Raw genomic sequence first — 26,679 nt, 5'->3', positions numbered from 1 at the left:
GTACAAAGAACTACTTTGTCTTTATGGAAGAGGCAGTAAAGGTGGTGTTTCTTACGGGCTGAGCTTTCCAAGGCTGCTTTTGTTGATGTGACCATGACCCAGAGGCCTGTCTGCAATACCGGATAGCAAGGGCAATAAAGGGTTCTGGCTTCAAGGTCAGTGCAACTGCCTCTGCTCCCAGAGAGGCCAGGATCCAGAGCTACAGTTACAGTGTGTCTGAAAGGACAGGCAGAGGAAGAAGCTGTGTAGAAACTAACACAGAAGGCTTTGTGAGTAAGGAGATGGTCAACAGACAAGAGTAGGTGATCTTACTGCTGAGAAGGAGATACTTCTAAAATACTTAAACAAATGTTTTTTCTTGCACTTCATTAACATTCTGACACAGCTGCAAGACTACCCCATGTGGAATCACTCTGCTATCTTTTTTTTCTTCCTATGCATTGAAGCTCAGCATTATTATTAAATAACTTCCATTCATGTATTTTCCATACAAGCCACAGTAATCAATTACATTGATTCATAGACAATGAAATCCAAAATTCTTCTACACTTGAAGTGTTTCTTAATGCTGATAGAATATTCCACTTATCCAAGAGTACTCCAGATATAACTGATTTTGCAAACTTTCTAAAAACTGATGAAGTAGAACTCTTTCCCCTGGAAAAAGGCAATTAAGGCAAGAAAAATCTGTAATGAAACGTGAACAGTAAGACAAAAGGAAGTGACTTTCCTGAGGAATGAAAAGGCATGTTAAGAGATGAGATAATACTTCCATGAAAGCAATTACTACAGTAAGACAAGCGACCCACTATGCAGAGTTGTATTTTATTTATACTGCTTTAAGAATTTCATTGTTTCCATTTTAAAATATTTTAAATAATGCCAATAATTAAGATGCCACTATACAGCTTACCTACCCATCCAACATATACTTTCAGTGCTGTGATGAAATAAATAGTATTTTTTTAAAAAACATATATAAGAAAGAACTAGTCCTTTTCACAAGAAAACACAAACCTGACTTGGTATTTACAAGGTGTTTGCTGTAGCATATATAACAGTCAGAAACACTAAGAGACACTGGATTCTAACATTGGAAATAAGTAAATCATCAATTGTTATGCAGGAGTTAACAAAAGGTAAGACTAAATGGCCTACCTTCACTGCCAAGAAGTTGAGACCACTTTCATGAGCCAAAGCTTTTGCTATCATTGTTTTTGAGCACCCAGGAGGTCCGTAAAGCAGCACACCTTTTGGAGGCTGAATCCCCATTCGGATAAAGGAGTCAGGATGTTTGCGAGGCCATTCTACTGCCTGCTTCAATTTCAGCTTGACATCTTCTAGTCCTCCTATGTCTGACCAGGATACCTGCAAAGCAGACCATTTTGCTGAATTCAGACAACGGACAAAAGTACTAAAACAGAAAAAAAAGAAAAAGAAAACAACAAAACTGCTCTGTAGGATGAATGTGTATGCATTGTAATGCATTAATGTATTTAAGTTGGTTTTGATGAGTCACTTCAATAAGCCTATTAATAATCGCTTCTTGTTTAGAAAAAAGTCACACAAAATAAAAAGGGATTAGACTTGCTTATATGCTGGAGAATGTAGGTAAAATACTTTGTATCTGCTTCAAAAGTAGATCACTAGCAAAGTCACAATTCAATTCCCTTGGTTTTATTAATGCGATACTGATGCAGAATTTGTAAATTACTTTGATTTCTTCCCTGAAGGAAAGCACTGTATGAGCTCAAGCTGTATCACTCCCATATAGGACTTGGGCACTGGAAATCTGACTAGAAGCTTGAGAACAAACAATCCTCCAAACACGGAAATATCTACAGAAAAGAAAAAGCACACCAAAAAAAAGTGACACTCAAACCCAGCTGCAGTTAAAAAACAACTGCAGTTAAATTTGCTCTGGTGAAGAAGACCCAAGACAGCTTGTCAGGCATACGTCGGGACAGAACTAACATGTCCTATCCAAAAGGGCAGATGGGTCTAAAACCTGCTACACTCCTCCCCGCACCACTGTCAACAACCCTGAGACTTTTCCCCACATCCCCCAGCCTGTTCCTCATACTGTCACCATCCACTTCAAGTATTAAAAATGACAAGAGGCACCTAAATCAAATGGTCTGCTGCCTATAAAACACTCTTCCAAAAATTTACTAGTCATAAATCACCCTTTAGCTCTGGAAAGTCAGCTACACTTGAGAGTCAAGCAGAGTATTACTACGAGGCAACGTATCGCCTTTCTCCTGACTTGAAAACTGGCGTCACTCCTGACTTGTCCATATTGCTGTTTTCCTGATACCCGTACACAGAGCGGAAACTAAAAGTAGATAGTCCCTGAAAGAGGCAATTTGGTCTACTATTGAAGTGGAAGAAAAGAGCATTTGGATGTGGTGCAAGCACTTTCGCATAAGACCAAGCTAACTGCAAACCAAATAAAACTTCCCCTTGATTGTCAGTCTTGGACATAGAAGAAAATTACAAAGACAGCAGAGAGCAAACAGCAAAGATCAATATGCATGGGGCAACACCTCAGAAATACTCTGAGTTTAAAGGCTAACTGGCAGGTAAGGATCTGCCAGTCTGCTGTCTATAGAACATTATCTCTCTCACACCAGGAATATGTTACAGGAACTCCAGAAAAAAAACACCCCGACTCTTTCTTTTTCTTAGTGACCAACAGCTTCCAGTTCTTTAATAATAACTTTATAGGCCTGGAGAAGCATGAAATATGTAGAGCTGATCACTACTGCCTACTAAGAAGGATCTGAGAGAGCAGGGGGATCTACCAAAGGCAGGATTCCCTTATTGAAAAAAAGAAAACCAGAAAAAAGTTCAGTAAAGGTCAGAGCAAAGTGAAGACTGAATCAGACACAGCAGAGTATCCCAGTGGCACGGCGGGGAAAGGATTTTAGCAGTGGCATTACCGAAGCAGCATGCCACTTCTGGTAACGTGTAAGCCAACGTCTGCAGCCTGCCAATATTCCCTTCTGAAGCGCTGCTTCATGCCACAAGCAAGACGAACTGCACAAACTGGATCAGAAGAAAATGAAAGTGTATGAGTTCAACAAAAACAGTAAAGGGAGAAACTCCACAACACTGTGGAAAGGAAGAGGGAAACAAGAGCATGAATTCCTAGCACCCGACTGAGCTGGGTATCTTGGGCTACCACCACAGTCAAAAGAGGGAGAAAGACTTCACAGAGAAATTCAGCTACAGTGCAAACTCTCCTTCAGAAGTCAGACAGGAGGTCTCACACCCAGTTTCTCTCTCTTCCCTTTAGAGGGAATAATTGGACATCTCCTTGCCGGATAAGCGCTTAAAGATCAGGAAGAATTCTCCCTTCCTGAATTTTCACAATAAAACACAGAAATCCACATGCAGATTTTTAATTACAATGAAGCAAACATACAAGTTCATAAAAAGTGAAGATGTGTCAGATACCTCACTTGCATCTTGCCACATGCATGCAAACCACCCCTTTTCATTCACATTTCATGCCTGAGTAACATAATTAAACTCAGGACCGTTAGTCCCAGTCTTCCCTTATTCTAAAGGCTGATGTTTCTGAGACAAATCCGAAACAGTGTCAGTGTTTTACATCTGCTTTTAAAATCATGCATTAGCTATCCCTACAACCTTTAATTCTACCTAGCAGCTCTGTAAACTGCACAGAACTGAAACTTGGCACATTTAACTTTTTCTTAGGGAAGAAGACATATAACATAAGCTTATTCTAATTTCTCAGTATCAGTTCTTACTCATATGTGGTAAAGCATGGACTAGTCACTCCTTTCATCACATCTTTCTATATAGACAATGATTTTGACAAATGTGAACAAGAACTTCTTAATTAAGCCATCAGGAATTCCCTATAACTTTCAGCAAGAGAAGACACAATCCATTAGTGGTACTTTGCACACATACAATAAGCCAAGGAAAAACCACCTCAGCGTTACTTTTACCTTCCTGCAAATATTCAGACTATTGCACAACTCTTCTGAGGCATTATTCAAATGATTTTTCAGACCCACTACATGTCATTTAACATCAACACAAGTGATGTAATTATACAGAGAAGCTGAAGGAGGGCCACCTTACATGAAGGGTTTTTTTAGTAATCTGTAGATTTATTCTGATTTTGCTTACATTTAAAATCAGGAAAGGGAAGAAAGGGAGACAACTAGGTCACGACATTCCAACAGGGCTACTAAATGTGAATCTGCCTGTTAGGAGTTTAAAAAGGAAACAATTAACCAGTCAAAAATTTAGTTAACTTTTTTAGGATTTCTATAATACAAGGTGTGGAATTCAAGCAACAATGTTATTAAAGGCAAAAATAGCTAATAAAACACTATCTTCACATTCTGGTCAAGTCTTAAACAAAACACGGCAGTGGGCTTCCTCATTTCAAATGGATATAGAGATAAAGAGGGGGTGGGGGTCGGTCACCAAAAATAAAACACTCAAAAAGTAAGAACTCTTCTAGATTCATATAAGCTTGGAAGAACTAGGTGGATTGTTTTTGCACACAAATCCTTGGTAACTTCCCCACTGCAAAGAACACAAATTTTACTGTGCACATTCGGACAGCTAGCTCCATCTTTCACCTGCACACGAACTCAAAGGAAAGGTCTTGCCACATAAGTGATGGAGTGTGATACCCTGGTCACTGTGGAAATGGTTTTAAAGGCTAGCCTTGGGGCTAAGCCTACACATACAAAGACAGTGCTCTGCTACAGTGTGTAAGACACCAAGATTTTATTACTGCTGTAATCTTTAGCTCTCCCCAGGTCAACAGAGCTTAGAATGCGACGCAGAGCAGCAACTCCCCAGAGATTGTTAAGCAGCAGCAATAAAGAAATAAAGCAGACATGCAAAGGATGTCTCATCCAGAACCTTTTGGCTGCAAAGACGCAAATCTGAGTGTTGAATTACAGTAAAGGGAGTGAAACAAGCAAGCAAAACCCGTAACACTATACAAAAATTTCAGGAAGACCCATAGGAGAGGGAGGAACAGCAACTACAGTGCAACTCTCAAAAGAACTGAAATATTAACTTCCTGATTTATAACGTGCATCACCTCTTCCCTAAATCCCTGCTGCAGAAAAAGCAGCCTTCTAAAAAGGTTGTAACACATAGCAAAGTTCAAGAAAGGTTCTGTAAAAGCCGAAACCAAGATGCTACATGGAACCAGGCAGCAAGTATTTTGTGTTTGCCTTGGTCACAAACAACACTCACTGCAATCTAGGCACAAGTGGAAGGACAAAAGAATGCAGAAAGCAGGAACACAAAAAAAGCATATGGTGGCACCTCTGCCTCCAGTGGCTCCTCCTGCACACCACCTCTCCTTCAGTCTACCACCCCAAATTCACTTCATTTTGGCTGTTTTCCCCACAAAATTTCCAAGTAATTTTGAATATCCTTGGAACAGAAAGAGCTCAAGTTATGTCAACAACAAAAAACCCTAATAGCTAGCTTGTCACACAGCACTTTTCACAAGCAGACTACAAAGCATCTATCAAGGTTACCAATTAACCTCAGACACCAACAAGTGACTTGCTCGAGGCCACCCGAACAAGTCACTTCTAATACCTGTTCTTTAGCTACTACCCCACATACACATGTAACGAGTTTTTCCCAGGTTTTAAATATGACAAAAGCCTGCAACAGAGCAGTTTAGCCTACTGCTTTTCTGAACAGCCAAGTAACTAGCATTCAATTCTGGGACCTAAAAAGCAAAGACTGATTTGAAAACTAAGCTTTCTTTATAGCCTACTCAAAGTTCCACAGATTTCAGAGAACAAGCTCTGTGTTGATGAAACAATTTGGACTTCATGGTAAAACAAGTATTTATTTTCATTAAGTATCAGAAGTGATACTATCTTCAAAAAAGCCACAGCGCATAAATGGCAAAGGTGTCATGACTATAAGGGAAGAAGCCCTTTAACAAAATTAATTTACTTGTGGCTTTATTTAGAATTCTTCTCATTCAGTTGACACATAGCTACTGCAAAGCAATGAAATATGAAAAAAATAATCTGAAAATCAGAAAGTTAAAAATCAGAAAAGTCTCCGTTTAATTCACTATGTACATCAGTGGTTTTACTTGTAACTAACTGCATAGCTCAAAAGCTCCGTCCATACTAAGGGGGCTGCCAAGTGAGTAATATACCTGCAATAAAGAGCAAAAAAGCTGATATTATTAAGGTAGCTCAGACTTCTGACTTCTCCATGGAAAAAATCTCATAGCTGACCATTTAGTGTTTGAAGTTATTTTTAGCAAGGATTTTTTAGATGACAAACAATGTTAAGGTCAGACTTCAAAACATAAAGGAATGTAACCCCTGATTCTCCAACAAAGTTATACACAATTAACTATCTAGCTGGATAGCTTCTGGGGCAAGGAGAGCAGGGGAAGGAAAGCCTATCCTTACAGACCGAAAGGATCTGGAGATTAATTAATACAGGATGATTGTAAAAAGATACATTAGCCAGGAAAAACTTGTTGTGTTGTGTTTTGTTTTAGGTATCTTCAAGAAGGCTGGACTCCCATCTGGTTCAGGCTTTCTGTTTCTTTTTTTGTTTCCTGCACAACCAGCTATAATTTTTACATTTTGATAAGAATACAAGAAAAGCTGTCAGGGTAAGGCAGTTTCTGTTGGTATAAATTACTGCAGAGCCCATAAGTAACAGTACACCATGACCAACAGCCAATTAAGTAAAATGCTGAATGGGTAAGCGGCCCAAGTCTATGGACTGAAAGCGCTGGAGTGAAATGAAGGATGAATTAGTAAAGAGGAAGAATTTATAGAAATTACGACTATTAGCATCAGTTCTACGACAAGCAAGTAACTTTATGGTTTCCCACAGCAGTAAACATTCAAGCATAACAATATTAAACAGCAAAGCATTCTAGGACACAGCATCGTCAACATAAGATGATGCAACTAATTAATGGTTCTGCAGTTGTAGTCATTTAGCTTCCTGGATACCTGTTTTCTACTGAAAACAAGTACTTCAGCATCCAAATAATTGCAAACGTTAGCACAAACACACAACTTCAAACACAGCAGTTAAAAACACAACTTCAATCAGAGAAGCAAAAATAAGTCTGTAAAATTAATTAACATATCAAGAAATCATTACCAGAAGCATGCAACACAAAACGTTGCATACTCCTCTTAAAAAAAAGCTATCCAAGGAATTAGAATCTGCATTACATTTTCTGCTACAATCTGTGTTCCAAACAACAAATCAACCATGTAAACTGTCTGGGTAACAGTAGATTAAGTGCTAAGTGACTGGCACTCAAGACACTAACAATCAGGTGAGAATAAGATATACTTATTTGACAATAAAGAGCAAATTACACTAACCTGAGTTTAATAACAACAGATATTTTTTTTTTATTTCTTTTTGCAGTGGTAATGCAGTGGTAATTACAGTGGTAAATGTTTTTAAAATAGCTACACCACACTGAAGTACAGGAATGAGTTTCAGATGTTTGTAAGTGTTCCTGCATCACATCCCAAGCCCCCAGCAAGCAACCTTAACCAGGGAGCTTCAGTATGGATTCCCGTGGATTGCTTCCCCTGCACTGCCATCCTGGCCACCTAGCCACAGCATAACCAAACTCCTTCAACTAACCCATGGACTTGAGCTGACTTACAGCACTTCCCCAACATAAATACAAATGGTAATGGAGTAATTAGCCTTGAGGGGTACGGTAGCGGTACAACAGTGCTGGATTTACACTACTGTGACTTTCATGGACAGCTGTTCAGTACCTCCAGCTATTCAGACTGCTTCTGAGTATGCACAGGTACCTTCATTTTGTAAGCTAGTAGCTCTGCACCCTAAAATAAGGGTTAAACTAAATGCCAGCACCTCCTTTGGTAGATGATGTGCACGGACACAAAATCTGTTGCATCCAGTACTTTAGATTCCACTCAGCCCAGGGAGATAAACTGAAATTCACCCTATAACTTCACAGAATATGCATTATTTTGTAAAAATGTAGGTCCAAAGGAATCTGCACTGTGTCATTATCTTCCCTTCAATAAAGGAATGAATTTCAGCAGTATGCCAGTGACCCAGCTACTGTTTAACTAATAAAAACAAGTAACAATCAAGGAAGAATTGTGTCCAGTTCTGGGTTCCCCAGTTCAAGAGAGACAGGGAACTAATGGAAAGGGTCCAGCGGAGGGCTACAAAGATGATGAGGGGACTGCAGCATCTCCCTTATGAGGAAAGGCTGAGACAGCTGGGCCTGCTTCACCTGGAGAGGATCTTAACAATGTCTACAAATATCTTAAAGGGTGAGTGTCAGGAGGACAGGGCCAGGCTCTTTTCAGTGGTGCCCAGCAACAGGACAAGGAGAACGGGCACAAACTGCTGCTCAGGAAGTTCCAACTGCATACGAGGAAGATCTTCTTTACCTTGAGGGTGACAGAGCACTGGAAGAGGCTGCCCAGAGAGGTTGTGGAGTCTCCTTCTCTGGAGAAAACCTTCCTGGACACAATTCTGTGCCACCTCATTTAGGAGACCCTGCTTTAGCAGGGGTTGGACTAGATGATCTCCAGAGGTCCCTTCCAACCCTGACGATTCTGTGAAGCCACTGGCAGGATGGTTTAGCAGACAACAGATGCCCAAGTAGTAGGTTGACTTGGATTCAGAACAGATCTCCTGCACTACCTGAAACCTTGCTTCTATCAGTCTTTATTGTGCTGTTTAGCAGCATTCCACCTGGCTCCAGATGGGCTGGTGTGTCTGAAAGGCACAGCATAGTCACAGTGATGTGAGCCCAAGAGCCAGTAGCACAATAAACAACGAAAGAATTAGTAACTCTAGTTCTCAGTGGAACTACTTAGCCCTTGCGGATATTGATGCAACTACACCATTTCTAGGAAAAGCTGTCTGGGGCCAGCAAAGGCATTTCCACCCACCACTTCACTGCACAGCATGGACTCTTAACAAGCCAAGTGTGATATCCGAACTGGCTGTGTGCAGCGTCCTGTTCGCAGATTTTATTTCCCATTCCTATAGTTTGGGAATAAGGGTCTACAGTTGTGCAATCTAACTCCCAGATGACTCATCTTCATGCAATGAGACATAAATGTTTTCTTCTAGGGCTTGGGGAGCTGCTGAGAAACACCAGCACAAGTGCTCGCAGAGTCAAGATTTAGTAAGATTAAATACATTTTCTTTTGCTGAATCTTCTTAAGCCAGATCAGCATTTTCTTAAACCAAACCAGTTCCCCAGTCCAATTTATGTTGTGTCTGCCACTGAATGACTATGAATACATAACTGAGAGGGCAGTGAGCAGTGTAAAGATGAACCTGGCACTGTCAGAACTGTTCATATAATGACAGTCCCTGGCAGGTAATGGCTTGGCAGTGATAACCTACCTACAGTATCTAATTCTACACTAAGATAAAACCACGTAATGCCACTGAAGACATTCAGGTCACAGCAGTATGAACTGCATGTAGAATTAGTCAACTGCTCTACATAAAACCACAGCAATCAATCTCTTCACAGCTTTGTTTCAACATACTTTGGTTACAAATGCTAACAGTTGGTTTCTACTTAGGTCTGTCTGCTTACAAAAGGCACCAGCTTTCACAGCTGTTCAGGGGCTGCTTTGAGCAGACACCTTAAGATTTTTATTCCACTAACCCACTCAAAAAATAAAACTACAGATCAGGAGATATGCTCCTGCACTACCAACTCTTCCTAAAGCATTAGGAACTTAAGCTTCTGTAAATGGCTCTTCAAAATTATAATTAAACAAATACGCCAATAAAAAGATGATGCACAACATTTATTAGTAACTTAAGGCTTCCACTTCACAAAATTCCTCTCTTGGTAGGGCACTTCAATGCCTAACTGCAACTCTTAACATAGCTCTAACAATGTTGCTAGTTTATTGTAAAAAATAACTTACTTTTGGCACATCAACTGCCACCTCCCTCATGGCACTGGGCCTGACATCATTCATCCCTTGCAGGAAGTCATTGAAAGCAATCATCACTGACCCAGCCACCTCGTTGTCTATTAGGTTAGGTCTTTTCCCCACTGCTCTCCGCAATGCATACAAACCTATTAAAAACAAAAAAAAACCCCATGAAAATGTGTAGATTTCCTCATGGTTCTCACAAACATAAATTGTACAACACACACAGCAGCACCAGAAAGGAAATGATGTTCAGAAGACTGTCTCAGCGCTGGGCCTTCACTAGGTCAAAGAACACGCAAGACACTTCTGATGAGAGAGCGAGAGAAAGGGGATTTAATGACCACAGAAAGAATATAAACTAAATCTGTTCCACAAGACAGAATCAAACAGCCTTGCCCGTGTTCCTGGAGATGAAGCCAAGACGGCAAAACCTTCAAATGTCCATACATCGATCCACACACGTTTTGAAACCACAGAGGAAGAGGGATAACTCATATTAAATATTAAATCAGCTCACATAAGAAATCCACAACCTTCTCCATTCCCCTATTATTAGGGCTGTGTTTTCCAAGCTGCTCTTAAAAACAAACTGATGAGATTTCTTTTTCTTTCATTGGAACCCTATTTTGCTACCTAGTAAGATGCCAGATAAAGAAAAAACCATGTATTTGCAACAAACATTCCCTGGAACACTCAATAGCTCTTCACTCCCTTCAGCTATCACACTTTTCAAATGCAGGCATAGCTTTTACCTTCTCCTTTGTTTGGCCAAATCACTCACATACAATACCTATAAATCTTGACACTAATTCCTAGCTTCACCCTATAATTCAATCCCTCAAAAGCCACACAAGTCCCACCCACTCACACATCAATATATCAATACTCCTCAGGCAGGACCAAGTAACTCTGCGGCTCCCAGGCATTCCCCAGAGAGAACAACTATGGTCCCCGTTGTGTAAGATGCCCAGAAGTATCACTCTGTTTTCCCACTCCATAATTATGCTTTTTAATGTCTAATATTGAGTTCTACTGCTTCCATTTCCAATCCTGTTCTGTGAACTTAAACTGTTAAATATGTCATTTAATATATTATTACCTGACGATGAGTATAATCTTATATACAGGTATACACATATGCAGATATGTAGTATCTGCTGTTGTGTGTTACAAAGAAAATAAGGCAGTTAGTATGACACCAGTTCACCTTGCATGATCATGAAAAGACACGTATTTGTTAAATCTTTTCTATATTTAAACAAACAAAACATCAATTAGTGCCACATGAAAGGGCAATAAAAGGGATAAGCCATTTCTGAAAATAGACATAGTTTTAACTTTCAGCGGATTGTTGTCTTTTTTTCTACAGAGGTACTGGTAGATGCAGACATGCAAAGTTTCTGACAATGACAGGAATTCTGTATTTCCTACAATATATACAACGTGTGAAGAGATATTATATCTCCCCTGTGAAGCAGTACAGCTGGTGTCTCTCCATAAACTGCCAATTATGGCAGAGTCTGAGCACCTGCATTCAATACCCAGGCTCTTAATATAATAATGGAGGAAAAAAAAAAAAAAAAAAAAAAAGGGAAGAAAAAAAAGTTTGTAATTCAGGTTTCCCCTTGCACAGAACATCCAGAACTAATAAGATATATAAATAAAAACATTCCATGAGGCCAAGGAGAAAATGAAAATCTGGTCACCAGAGGACAGGTATAAAATATAAGTGACTCATTTTAACAACGCAGACAATTTTCACGTTATTCCTCCCCCACTTCTTCCTTCCTCTGAAACAGTTCATTTTAAGCAAACAAAAAACTTAAGCAAGACAACATAGATTCACACACACACACACACAGAGACAGAGATTAAAAATTTACATCCAAGCAAATAACAAACTCAACAACTTATTCTAGTGTCATTGCAGTTAACATTTTGGGGGGTGGGAGCAGGTATGGGGGTTGAGTCCTACATTTTCTTTTTTGTAATGTCAATTCACACGGCACACCCACTTTAAAAAATATATGAAAGAATAAATAACTTGGCATGAAATTAAGTCATAGAGACAGCAAGTAACTGATAAAGAACTGTTCATTTCTACACTTATCTACTACATCAGGTACCAGTTTAGCCCAGTGCTCATTTCATATATTTTAACCATGTCGTGGTTATCTTTTTTTCATGACATGAGGAATTTTTAAAAACAGACTTATTTTAACAATTGAGAGAGAACAGCACATAAAAATGCCCAAGGAGAATACCACTCTTAAGGATCATTACTGCCAGCACTACTAGGAGTACAAATGAAATTTCAGTCCTCAGCAGTGGGTTTGAAACGCAACAGCCTTGATCCAGAACAGGAATAAAGAGGTCACAGCTTTCCAAACAAAGCCTGAATTCATTTCAGTATGTGCACGCACACACCACTGCACAGGTCAGCATTTAATTGAAACAATGTTTTACATTAAAACAATAATAAAAAACAGATTGAAAAAGAAAGCATGATTCTTCCTGTTTCCTCCTGTTATCACAATCATTCTTTCCTGCACTTCAGATTGACCTCTAACCGGGGGTGGGGTGGGGGTGGGGGAGGTCTTATTAACAGGAGAAGGATACAGCCAGTGGCTTGCCAGAGACAGAAAAACACATCCTTGTCTCAAGACACTGAAAGATGTATTTAAGGTAAGGAAACACAAGACAGGGTACAAAACATGCTGCTAGAAGCATAGGGAAAGGAGGTGAAACACTATGGCAAACCCAAGTTTATCACTACAGATAATGTTATAATGCAGATAAACTGAAGATTCAGACATAGTACCTCAGAAAACATTCAGCACCTCATCTTAGCTATTGCGTATCTTTCGCATGGGAATGTTTTGGTCTGAGTATATGTCACTGCTGTAAACTGACTGAGCACTGCATTTGTTTCAGCTTTGCTTGCTCTTTTTCAGGTGCCACTTCATTCTTAAGGATTAATGAGTATCAATAGTGTTTTGGCCATGAAAGACAAGGCGCAGAAGTGGGCAAGTAGGTTTTTACTGTTTTATTCCAGAACGACTCCCACATGAGGGGAGGAAGAACACCAACATATGGTCAGTGGGACTGTTTGCACAGACATGTGCTACCTATTTCTGGTAAAGGGATACACAACTGGTCCCTGGGACTACCTTATGCAGAGCAGAAACTTAACTTGGAAGGCAGCCTTTGCAATAGTGAGCAACACTGATTCTCAGTGTAGTATAAATGGAAAATCCCAGTTAAAAAAAAATATTAAAAGAAACAAGCATAGTAAGTCATCCATGATTACAAACAATGGAAAATAAACAATTTGTTCCAGTCCAGCAACTGTGTGCTCTACCTCACCAATTCATCCTGTCTGTCTAGAACATAGGAAACCAAGTGGACAGAGGGGAAGAAAACAGCAGAACGCCCTGTCCTGGTACAGATGATCCTTCTTTGGTACCAAGCTATGCATGAGGTCGGTAGCATTGTTTCCCTCTAAGATTTTCTTGCTCATAGCTTGGCTAAGTGTTGGCACATTAGATCATAATCACAAACAGCCTAAAAATAGACTCCTTGACACTTCTATATTTTTCAGAGTCTGTGTATAATTATACACTACTGTAAATAATAGAAAGCATCCACTCAAAACAAGGAATGTATGCACTGTAGGTTTCAAAAACAGAATACACACAACACTTGAGGAAATGAACTGAACAAAACAAAATTGTTATCATGCATCTTTCACTACCCATCAGCTGTTTATTCTGCAAATCCATCTTGCCTGGACTTTCTCTACCAGAATTGTAAAACAAGAATTTGTAAGTAGCTTCAAAGAAATTGTAATCGTCTTGTAAGACTGTTTGCAAAAGGAAATGTTTCTTCTTTCCCTACTAATCTGACATTCCCCCCCCCCCCCCCCCCCCCAAATTATTATGGCCAAACCTAGAAGAGACATACCATTTCTTCTTGCAACAGCTGTCAGATCCAACATGATACTCTCCTGCCTGCATGGCTTGCAGTGGAATTCTCAACAGCTTGTGGAAAGATGTCAGCTTCCTAATGGCACTGGATGGGGCACTCTACTTCTAGATCTTTACATACTTTAATTCAAAATTTAACAGTTTTAAGCATAAGAAGTATTTCATGTAACTTAAAAACAATTTTGAAATTTAGAAACCATAAGAGGAGCATACCTGACTTCACAGGCAATGGATAGAAGTTATTCCAGTGTAAAATATTTCTGAGATTAGGAGCTCTTCTGCTTTCTATCTAGCAATTTTTAATCAGCATGGCTTTCTGCACTCATGCATGACAACAATCTCACAATTAGTAGGAAATCTTTTACTGAACTTCAAGTATCATATACTACAAAACACATGTATTCCTGAATATGAGTTTATAGCATTTCATTACAGCAAGATACTGGACAGTCAAATCCAAAAGAAAAATAATAGAGAACATTTATGTATGCATGCTGTTTGCAGTTATACGTAAATACACAATAATACAGACAAAGCCTGTTTGCCCAGTGGATGGAAGCCTGACCATTACCTGGTAAGGACCACTGCTGCACTGAGAATGTCCCACAAACTCTTCCTCACCTCTTCAGTCAACCTTTCACCCTATGCAGACCCTGCAAACCAGCTCTCCTACCCACCCATCACGGTCAGACAGCAATAGGTAATAACAAGAGCAGCTGCCACAGCCAGTGAGGGACAGTGGGAATGTGTTTAGGCAAAGGTTCTTTTTCCCTTTACTCCCCACGTAACGGAAGAGCAGCACCAGGCAAGCACCTGATGTTTGTGGGGCTCTAGGCAAGCTTTCCTCTGACCTGGGCAGGAACCACCACACACAACAGCTGAAAAACTCAGATGCGTTCGTCTATTTGCATCCCAATAAACTTCTACGGTTTGGAAGGGTGCGTGGTTTGTTTGGGATTTGTTTTGTTTTGGGGGTTTTTTTTGGCTGGTTTATTTTGGTTTTTCTTTTTTTTTTTTTCCCTCCCCAATGTAAGTAAGTATGGAATCAAACATACCAATAAATTTACCAAGGAATAAAATAAAAAAAATATCCATGGACCAGACTCCTATAAATATATTTTTAAACTTACTTAATTTTTATTTACTCTGTACATAAAATGCATGCCTATTTAGAAAAAAATTCACAAACCAGAAACTCTTACTTTTGCTCTGGAAATGGTATCCTGCAATATGTCTTTAGCAACCAGCACTATACGGGAAAATCCCTGAAGAACTTTCATATGCTGTTTGCACAGGAAAGATAATGCCCTTAAATCCCTTGTAACCATAACGTTGCAAATTCACTCAGCTAACCTGAGCACTAATCTACTGTAGGGATTACGTGCACGATTTATAGTCCTTCGTGCAGAGCTCTGGCATTTGCTGGAACATGTCTATGGACGTGACTAAAAGTTGCTGAGAGGTATGACAGGGGAGGGAAAGGAAGGAAGGAAGGAGGAACTGTATTTTCAAAACTTCTTTCATACAGGAAACAGTTTATTCACAGATCAGGTACACACACACCATTTATCCTAAGACAATGACAACAGCGGGAAATAAGGAATATAAGACTGCCTGTTTCTAGCCTGCCTTCATACATAAATGTTCTTAAGCTATGGTTAGTCATATGCGTGTTAGAAGAAAAATAAGGACTGCCAGGCTACCAGTTTAGCAAGGGCAGAAAGACAAGAAGCAACAGTTAGTCGCTAAATGCCAGTCTAATTGTAATTAGGAACATTGTCAAGTCAGAATACAGCTAAAGTCAGGAGACCTACAAAAACTTGGCCTGAAAATATTTAAGCTTTGTCCCCCAATAGTGTCTATTCATTTACATACAAAAGCCTACTGCTAACTGATTTCACTCCCGCAGAACTAACACAGACATACCAATTAAGGTAGATTTCACCAGAGGACCTTTTATGAGTTTTTATCAAATAAACAAGACAAACCTAAGACTACTTTCAGATTCTGTTTACTATTATATATTCCAGGAAAACATTTTACCTGAGGCCTGAGAGCAAGTCAGAAGACACTGACCTTTTCTCCTATAGTATCATTTCTACACAAATAGCTTGTCTGAAGTATAGCTGATGCTAGCTTATTCAGAAAAATAGCACAGCTATGGAAAACATCATTTTTTATTCAGATACTGAAAAAGCTTGCAACTTTGCAACCTAAAGATGAACATCTACTCTAATTGGGTTAGTTTAGACCTTTCTAAAGCCAACAGAGCAAGACAAAGTGACACGAATCACAACATGATCAGTCCTTCCCTATGCACTACGAGGGGAACAAAACTCCTACAGATTTTTAGTACAGGAAGAACTGCACTTCAAATGTATTTGAAACTGAGTCTGTTACCATTGCTGTTCAAGTTACATTTGAAACCAGACTCCACAGAAAAACTGGAAAAAATAATGCATACCAATTGTTACACAGAGATGACACTGTACTTGAGCTCTAGATGTTCCCATATTACAGTCACTCAAAGAATGTAAAAGCACACCAACTGATCAAACAAAATTTGAACAGAACTAAGGCAAGAAGTGTTAACTAATATTCAGAAGATATTCAAAACCAGAAACACAACTGTGTCAGATGAAATTCTGCCTAAAGCAAGACAAAGTGGCATAAATAAATATCAGATACATCATAAAAAAAACCCCAAAGAGAACAATGAAAAATTATTGCTTTCCAAAGCCAAAAAAAGTTACTAAAGGCTTCTTAAAATGTAATACACCTTTCAAATGAGTAACTTCCCAAAAATTATGCCTATATCTTGGAGAAAAAAAAATAGGTTTAGTCCAAACATATAATTCCAATTCATAACTAGAGCCTGCTCCAGAACCAGGAAACAGAATAACTTTCTGAATCATCTGCAGTAATTTAATGCTAGGCTAGGAGGGCAGCAGTGAACACGAACTCTGTTAGTACAAGAAAAACACTGCAGTGCTTGCATGATGACCAGCATGTGAACATGTGTGTGGACAGCATGTCAACAGTGAGCGTGGTTAGCCTACTTCAGCTAGCAGGAGGTGGAAAATGAGAAAAGACGTGATGCGAGAAGAAGAAGGAAGTGTGTAAGTCTGCACAATGTCTTTCAGTTAGCAAAATACCAGTTAAGATGAATGACTGTGTAAAGCATGTTGTATCACCAAGAAGTCCACAGATTAGCCAAACCTTTCTCAGAGATTAAAGGTCAGGAAGTTGTCTTCAGTTCTCTGATGTGCAAAACCTTTAAAGTTAACACAGGGAAGCAAGCAGCTCGGATCATTGTAGAAAAAAACCAAACCTATAGGATAATTTAAAGATAGTGGACTACAGTGTCTTCAAAAATCAGTTTAGTCTTGGTTAAACCCCTTTCACTCATTCAAAGGTACTATACAGAGAGGTGAGGATTTCTCCTGTTGCTAGAGGAATAACATTGCCTGGCACAAAACTCTCATCCAGCTTCACATCCAGGGAGCTGAAGCACCTGACTAGCAGCACACCACTCCTGTCAACGTGACTTAGAGCTGGGTTACCAACATTGTGTTGATTCCCAGGTCTAGAAAATAAACAGGGACCACACAGAACTGTCTGCTCGCACCGCAGCTCAGCCAACGACCCAGCCTAAGACATTATCTGTCCTATATTTGTTCTGTTCTTAAGTAAAATGACATAATGCTAAATTTTCAGGATCCGCAAGCTGAGGAATGACATTCTGACTGCCATTTCACTGGTGTGCACAGGTAGGGCTGCACCAACACAGGCTACTCTGGTGTCCCTCACACTTCAAACCAAACAACTTGTTTTGGGGCTGACCCTCCAACCCATTCAAGTAGAAGCTTCTATGTGCATTGCCACACACGAACATTATTTCTTCTGTACCACTCAAGCTGCAGAAGCAAGACCACAGCGTCTATCTGCCATGAAAGTTAATTTAAAATATTAGCGACCGTTACTGATCAACCCTTCTGAAAATATTCTTTATTTCCTGTTTTTATAAACATCAGCAGACAGAATGGGATGTGCTTTAAACAGATTAAGTATTCAACCAACAAATGTGTATATGAAGTCAGCAACCCCATCATCCAATTAACTTCAAGCCAGTTTCAGATAAAAGCACACTTAAAATTAGTTACGATGAAAACCAAAAGTTCACACGCCCTGCCTGCAGTAAGTACAACTCTCCATACAAAAACAAAACTCAAGCACCATTACAAAACAAACAAAAAAAACCCCAAAAATTTTATGTAAGAAAAACAACTACAGAAATAACTATGGAAAAAAAATAACTACAACTACAACTAAGCACAACTGTAACATGCACCAGCGTCTCTTCAAAGAGGCAAACAGAGCAAGACATTTTCTCTCTGGATACAAAGACAACTTGCAGTAAAGAAACATCTGCGCACTCAGCATATGTAGAGACACAGGGTGAAAAAAAACCAGATTTAAAAATTTTGCAATCACATCAGAATGACACTGAACCCAAGTAGAAAGGTGAGAATCTAATGCTTTGCAGCTAAAATAACACAATTTTTGTGGAATCTGAGGAAAGTAATTGAACTATTTTAAATGTTTAAGACAGAAGTTCTAAAACCAATTCTGACTTTGTCTTTGCCTTAGAAGATATTGGGGGGAGGAAATCCTAAGAAAGAGGGCAAGGATCCCACGGACAAGAATAAGGTCAACACACTCCACCCAGTCTCAAGCATGTTCAGTCAAGCCACTCAGCAGCATCCAGATGTAGCCACTTCTGCATGAAAGCCACCATTCTGAGTTAGTGCTCTAAGAAACAATCAAAAAACATGTTGCAGTCTAAGTCCAAAAAAAGCCACATCGCTTTGTTATGTATACATGCAAGCAAGGGCTCATTTATTCATAACCTGTTAAGACGGCAAACTAGGTCAATTGCTTTGGTTTAAAAACAGCTTCTATGCTAAGGATCCAACTTTAAAATCACAGAACACAGCATTAACATAAATCTTGGTCTTCTTGCACCATAAATTAGTATGATGGAATACAGTGTCAGAAAACTCAATTGCTCCAATCCAAAAATTAACTTGTAGCTTTACTTCTGTATTACATCTGGACTTTTCAGTGCACTTCAAAATCCAGTGTTCTGCCATCTCTGCAAAAATCCCTCAACTTCATAAGAATACATTTTTTGGCATTGACCATCTGACCATACATATTCTTAATATTCCCCACAAAACCCATATTTTCTACACAACCTTTTCATAAAAAGGCACACAGCCTTTCCCACCTCATTTTGCATGTCCCATGGGAATCAGTATTCAGTTAGAGAATGCAATAGCAGATCGTTTGCAACAGCACAGTTTCAATCTTTTTCTATGCTACACAAAAAAACCAACCAAACAAAACATCAAAACCAAAAACAACATAGACATGGTATCTTCAGTCGCTTTCCATAAAGGAATAAATAACTATAGCACATCAAGCAGTGTTTTCTCTTTAAAACCTTTAACTGCAACCAGTTAATTTGAAAACAAATCAAAAAGCACCTTGCAGAACAAATGATCCCATTGCCTTGGTCACCAACAGCCTTTGTCAAAATCTACACTTTCAATAGTGTCTCGGCCCACGTTCCCAAACTTGGCATTATAACCCAAGTAAAATATTTCCATTTATTGTACACCCCAGCAGAACTCGGGTCCAAATCATGTTGGGAAAGGTTCAGACTGAACCTTTATGGCTTGACTTAAAGAAAGGACAGATATTTTTGATGCCCAGACACTAGACTGTTTCATCAAGACTGTGTCTGAGCTGAAACGAAGAGCTCAGATTTGAGATGCAAGGCTGAGAAGCCACGTATTGAACGCAGCATTTGTCTAAGTGAAATACCAGTCAGAGGCAGGTCCTCAGGGTGCACAGAGACCCACTGTTAATCACATTAGCCCAAACGGCTCACGTTTCCTGCAGGTGGCCAGGCTACCAAAACTGCAGAAGCTGGGGCGGGGGGGGGGGGGAGGGGCGGGGCAGAATTCACATAGGTCTAACAGAAACATTCCTGGGTTTTAGGAGAATTTCTTTCCCCATCAATTACAGGGGAAAACAAAAAACCTTCAACTGCCTATTTTTTATTATTATTTTTCTTTTTAATGCAAGTGAATTGATGAAATTCTTTTTTGAGTTGTAAAAGATACAGCAGGAAATTTCTCGGCTCCAACAAAAGCCAAGTACAGTATCCCCCTAAATAACTTATACTTTTACAGATCTAATATCTATATATAATCAATATAAAGAATCATCATATATAAAATCCAATAAAGAACATCCTAGCTGTATTATTCATCAGAACACAGGGGTAATAGAAGGGCTGAATGAATACCACAGACAGTAAGATCTTCAAACAAGACCCTTAAAATTATGAAAGAAAGACGACAGACCATATCATATGTCTATGCAAGTAGCTTCACAGATTCAGTAGAGTAATGCTGATTCACACTGGTCAAATATGTAGCTCAGTTTCTTATTTCTGCAACATTTTTTGGAACAGCCAGCTCAAGCCACTGAACAGTTACAACCCTGAAGACTAAGTAAGGTGATACCTTAAACTATTACAATCAGGTAATTTTTTTTTTTTTAAAAAAAAAAACACCCCCAAAAAAATCCGAACTGATGCAAAACAAAGCAATTAGTGCTTCTTTCACAGAAGTCTCAAAGCTTCAGTGGTTGCAATGCAACATCATCACTGGAACCAAACAGATGTTATTACAAGACAGACCACTATTTAAACACAGACATTTGTTCTTCCTCTCCTCATGATGCTATCTTATCACAGTCCAAGTGTTTTATATCAGCACACTGAAATTATGTGTAATGAACACGGATGTTGAAGATAAATTCTAAGAGTTACAAAGCAAATACTTCCTTTCTCTGTAAACAATATGACTGAACCCACTTCTTGAAGAAATCAAGCTATATTTATATTCACCCTCTTGAAATGCTACAGGCAGCCATAGAAGGATAAGTTTATAATAAATTGCTATATTTGGAAACCTTTGTTGCTAAGCATCTTCTAACATTCAGTACAGTTTATACCATTCATGTCTCTGCTACATAATTAACATTTCGTGTGTTTTAAAAAAATAAAAAGTGCAGTGCTTATCTTTGTTGTTAAATTAAAACCATTATAATGTTTTAGGGAATTAATAAAACTCTGTGTGGCCAATTAATTAAAGCAGAAGCAATACGATTGCAGGGGCATACAAACACTGGCATTATATGCAAGGATATAGCAGTGCCTATCTTCTAGACATTGCCTCCGCTTGAGACAAAACAATTCAGAAGGCAGCTGTTCACACTAAAAGGTAGTCCACTAAATGATTTAGGACGTAGTAGACCTCTCCCAGTCTTAAGAATATGACTATGACTTTCTCAGCTGCACACATAACTAAGCCCTTTTCTTGTCAAGAATTCTGTGCATGTGAAACCCTCCGAAGGCACTCAAGTCCTCAAGAATCTACCATGAGGAGCCCATTGCAAGCTGATGCCCACAGGATATGGTCCATTGCCCATCAAGGTATTTGCAGGTTTGCCATACTATGTTGTTAACCTGTATGGAAGTATGCAGTTAATTGTGGAAAACAGAAACATGTTGCTAGGCCATAGAGAAATCCCAACTTCTCCAATGTCATCACTACAGCTATATGTAACCTTGAACAGAGATGACGTACACTAATTCTGAAAGCATTGCATCTAAGCTACTGATACTTGCCATGTTAGAATATTTTACTTACTTTAAGTTTGCTGGAATGACCACATTTCTTTGTAAAACAGATGAATAATACTTGCTCAACATGTGAGGGGGGGATACAAGTACTCTGGTACAAGTCCAAAGCACACTGCACAGATTCTCTTGTCCACTTTTCCTCTCCTTGCCCATTCCAGCCACACAACACAACACCACACCACAATTCTGTACACACCATATACACAGAAGCCTAGAAACATTCAGCACAAAACATGAAAGGTTCCTAAAACTTCGTCATGACTTCCATGAAAATGCACAGAGTTGCTGAACAGAACAGAAAACTTGCCTGTCTGACCCCAGAAGTACCACTGAGCAATTCTTGTACTGGAGAACAAACAACTTCTGCCAAGAAAACAGTTGGAATATATTTAACTAAAAAACAGCTATTTACTTTTTATTAACACATGCTCTTCAGAATTATATAGGAGACAAAACATCAAAGCTTTATAATGGAGTATCTTAGGAAGCATAACTATAGATGCAAAAGTGAAAGGTTTGCCTATCATAGCCCTACAATTACTACATTAACTGTGGTACATTAATTACCACACCCTTAGTTTATCTAAGCAGTATATACACAATATTATACATGTGTTAAAAAATCAGAGTTGCTGTATAAAGATAAGGGAGGATGAGTCCTTTGGAAATGATCTAAACTTTGTGTTAAGAATAAAACTATATTTAGCTTGTAAACTTTCAGGCTTTCCAGTCACAAATGAAGTACCTAAAGATAAAAATGGTGTAAGCAGGACTCAAGATTCTCCCAAAGACCACTACTGCAGTAATAATAGCAAATTACAATAATCTTGTACCAAAAACTGAACATGTATTTCTGAGTTCAGAATTCCTGCTTCTAAATAGTCTCCGCATTTCAGCTGTTCCTACACACACATTATGTGTGAAAGGGGCACAAGAAACCTTACAATTTATGAAGCAACTCTTTTACATATATATATATATATATATATATATACACACACACTCACACACACACTCACATATATATAAAAAAAACACTCAGCCATTGCCTGAATGTTAAGCATTTTGGCTATTTAGAAACGCACACCAGCAGTCTTAGCTATAAGTTTATACCATGTTTTATGTTGTAATATATACGAAATATTATGTTCAATTCTGAGCCCTACATTACCAAAAGGTTATTGACAAACTGGAGGGAGTTCAGAGAAAATCAACATAAGTTCTCAGAAGGCAGGAAGGACTTATTTATGTGGAAAGATTAAAAGAGCTAAATATTTATAGTTTGGCTCAGTAATGAATGAGGAGGTAGGGGACATGAGAACAGCCTAGAGATATCTGAAGGGTGTAAACACTAAGGAGGGAGAGTGAATGTGTTATACAAGGATGTAAATAGAAATAATGGGATAAAACTAAACAAGGAAAACTTAGGCTGAATATCAGAGAGCATTCCTGGACAGCAAGCTATCTTGGCCCATGGCAAAATTTCTTAAATGAAGCAATAGAAGCCCATTACTCGGAACAACAAACAAGACTAGACAAAACACTGGAAAATTTGCCATATGGAATAACCTTGCTCTGCTGAGGAGAAATATAACTTCATACAAGCTAGTCTTTTCTAAGTTTAACTCCAGTTAAAGCAATAATATTTTACAAAGTGTTGAAAATTTAATATTAAAAAATAGATATCGAGAGCTTGATCAGAAAAAAAAAAGAATCCAACTAAAAATGCTCCTTATTCAAAGTAACTTAAATCCAGCTTATGTAGTACTACAACGAAATGATGCTTCTGCAGTTCTTTGAAGGAGAAAAATACATGAGGGCTGCAAAGAGTTAACGGCGCTGGACTGTATTCTCCCCAGCAGAGGTCACTCCAAGTTAACAAATAGCAAAGTCTTAACAGCATGGATTCAAACTTCAGGGATGATCAATACAAAGGAGACGTCCTCCTTCCCTCATCCTCAGCACTGGCTTTGGAAGCAAAGCTCCCAGATAACAGCGTGTCCTGCAATCAGTCACAGGTGGATGCCAGAAGTTTTGGAACTACGTAGCATGTAGTGCTCCATTTTCGTAACACTGGAAATTAATTTTCTAAAAGGCTTTCATGCAGTGGGTAAATATCATCTCATTGCAGTTGGATTATGAAGTGTCCAGAATTGATGCGTGCATGCACAATTAAGTCTAGGCTTGGTCATGTTTGGAAACGAAACCACAACACTTCTTACTGAAAATTTTACATTACATTAGTGAAGTATTTACTATGTGAGGACTATGCCACAGGCAGACTGACTGGCTTCCAAAAACACGGAAGGAAAATAAAAAGGGAGTTTATCTTTTTGTTGTTGTTGTTTGTATATATTTGTTCTTAAAAGAATGTTTGCTGACTTAAAACAGAGCTTAACACACAAGCAAAGCCAACAGATGAGCACTATAATGAGCAGTCTGTGTCTGTACATATTTTTTTTTCTTCTTGATCCATACAAAAGTCCACAAATTCATAATTGATAACTATCCCTTAGAAATTCTGGAAACTGGCAAGTAAAAACCTTGCTGTTCCACATGCCAACACCCCCAGTAAGACTTCTGTCATCTTCATAGTTAATTCTGATGCAAGTTAACCATGCACTGTGCCACCGCCAGAGGAAGCTGTCCCAGTGCCAAAGGAAATAAAAGTAACCAGCACATACAGCAAACGTTACTTGCAAACTACAAGGGAGCAAATAGGCATAAGCAGAGCTAAAGAGTCATATTTTGACTAGACTGTTTTAAACAGCTGCTCATGAGTAGACTTTAGGTCCAACACTTAAACCACATAGACGCATTCTAGCAAAACGTAAGAATTGATAGAGCATACTTCTAATACTCCAGCCAATGAAAACAGAAGTGAAGTCGTGTTGAAGTATTCCCTGGAACATACTGAACCCTGGCTGCATGATGCATGGCTAATTCTGCAGGGTTATGCCTGTACCAGAGGCCAAGGGACACCTTCCAACCCCCAGCTCAGGATGTGCTCTCCAGCTCTACCGCACCAGGTGCGTACAGACCCCTAGCCTCTGCCACCCGCTCCTCATCTGCAGGCAAATGAAATATGGGCACAAAATATGGGAAGGAGCTACAGTAAACACCACCCAGGCCCACAGGCTCAATACCCTGGGTACAACGACATGCAGGACAAGCTGTCTACCTCGAGTGACTTGGGATTTTTGTGCAGAGAGGTAGGCTCTAGAGCAAAAAGACTCTTAGGGATATTTCAGTTAACTCACTAAACCATTGGTTTACTGAGAGACGACTAGCTAGCTAATTTGCTAGAAAAAACACTGGGGAATCCCCTGTGCCATTAACCTTATTAGATTTTAAGATCTAGTAATAGTCAACAAGTTTTTCTGTCTCCCCAGGAGCAGACTGATATTCATCATATTTCATGCCTGGTTAGGTTTTTTGACACAGAAATTAATTAAATGTCATTGTTTTAAAAGCTATTAGTACAGACTGTGGATTTTTATTTTTTTTAAACAAAGGGACTAACAACAAAGTAAGTTCCTAAACAAGATACACAGTCTTACCTGCTTCCTTGCACAAGGCTGCTAAGTCTGCACCCACATAACCATGTGCACTATCAGCCAGTTGCACCAACTCCACTGCTGTGAGCGAATGTGGAACTTTCTTGAGAAGCTTTTGGAGTATGTCCAGACGGTCTTGGGCATTAGGAATTCCAATTTCTATCTCTTTATCAAAACGCCCAGGTCTGCGCAGTGCTGCATCCAGTGCATGAGGACGATTAGTGGCCCCAAGTACCAAGAGCTGCCCTTCACTGCTTTCCTGAAGGCATCAAACAATGCAAAATATTAAAATACAGTTACATGTAACACGTCTTATAAACATACTTCTCACTTACTTTTCCCAAATATTACACACACTAAACTCCTGATGCTAGCCCTAAGAACACACCAATTTTTCAGAATATATACACCACAAGCAATCCCATCCAACCTATCCCTAATTGCAATTTAGCAATACTATAGGCTGCAGGCACATACAGATAAACTTTACTCCAGATGCCCTCATCCCAGTGTCTCCCTCTTTAATCCCCAAGAACCTGCTTTCATATATCAGGATAGCAAGCATCAAGCAAAGGAAAAGAAGAGTTTAAACTAAATGCCAGCACTGGCGCAAGAATAAAAAGGTATCAGCAGGCCTTGAAAAAACAAGGCTGGGAAACAAATAATTTAAGGTATCAAAACCAGCAGAGACAGGAGGTTATAAAGCTTCCTGTAGGTTCAGTAGGGAAAGCAAGGTCAAAAATCCGAACCAACTTCCTCAAGCTCCGCTTTTACACTTCTGAAGCGAGGCCAAAATCTGCTATGAAGTTTCTTGCAGTGCCATTCTCTTTTCGTGAATGAAGCACCTTCTCCAGAAAGAATACCCATCAGCTTTTGCCGTCAGAAAATATGTCCTGCCTGTAAACAACTCCAGACTGGGCAACTCAAACTACAGTGCAAAAAAAGTGAGAAACTTGTAGATTACATAAACAGCAGAAACTCATTTTCATACTGTGGACAGATTTCTTCCATCTTCCCTGCTAATAATCATAAAGAAAGTAGATGAGAGACTGGCAAACTTTATGGGCATAATCTATAATGTACTGTTTCTTCAGTATGCTTTTATTTATGTCTTCAATATTACTATGGCGATCTTGAAATAACTGTTGTTGCCTTTAATCATGTACCCTATACATCACCGGAAGTATTTTGATGACTGATTTCAGAGCAATTAAAAATACCTGGCTTAGGTCAGTGATGGGGGTAGGTCTATTCTCCCAGATAACAAGTGACGGGATGAGGAAATGGCCTCAAGTTGCACCAGGGGAGGTTTAGGTTGGATATCAGGAAAAATTTCTTCACTGAAAGGTTGCTCAAGCATTGGACCAGGCTGCCCAGGG

At 39.2% G+C, this 26,679-nt stretch overlaps 1 protein-coding gene across 5 annotated transcripts in view; it reads right to left on the bottom strand.

Moving 5' to 3' along the window:
* Positions 1–26,679, bottom strand: part of AFG2A (AFG2 AAA ATPase homolog A) — a 208,603-nt gene that overhangs the window by 170,931 nt on the left and 10,993 nt on the right. For all 5 annotated transcript variants that reach the window (XR_008746125.1, XM_055797721.1, XM_055797725.1 and 2 more), the window contains exons 9-11: positions 25,304–25,559; positions 9,966–10,120; positions 1,159–1,368 (exon numbers count right to left, since the gene is read on the bottom strand). Coding sequence is in view for 4 of the 5 variants with exons in the window: in XM_055797721.1 (XP_055653696.1) it covers positions 1,159–1,368; positions 9,966–10,120; positions 25,304–25,559 (621 nt within the window). In the remaining variant the exon portion in view is untranslated. The remainder of the gene's footprint in view (positions 1–1,158; positions 1,369–9,965; positions 10,121–25,303; positions 25,560–26,679) is intronic.

This window comes from Falco peregrinus, chromosome 2 (assembly GCF_023634155.1).
Source record: "Falco peregrinus isolate bFalPer1 chromosome 2, bFalPer1.pri, whole genome shotgun sequence".
NCBI lineage: Eukaryota > Metazoa > Chordata > Aves > Falconiformes > Falconidae > Falco > Falco peregrinus.
This window is presented reverse-complemented; position numbering and strand designations above follow the sequence as displayed.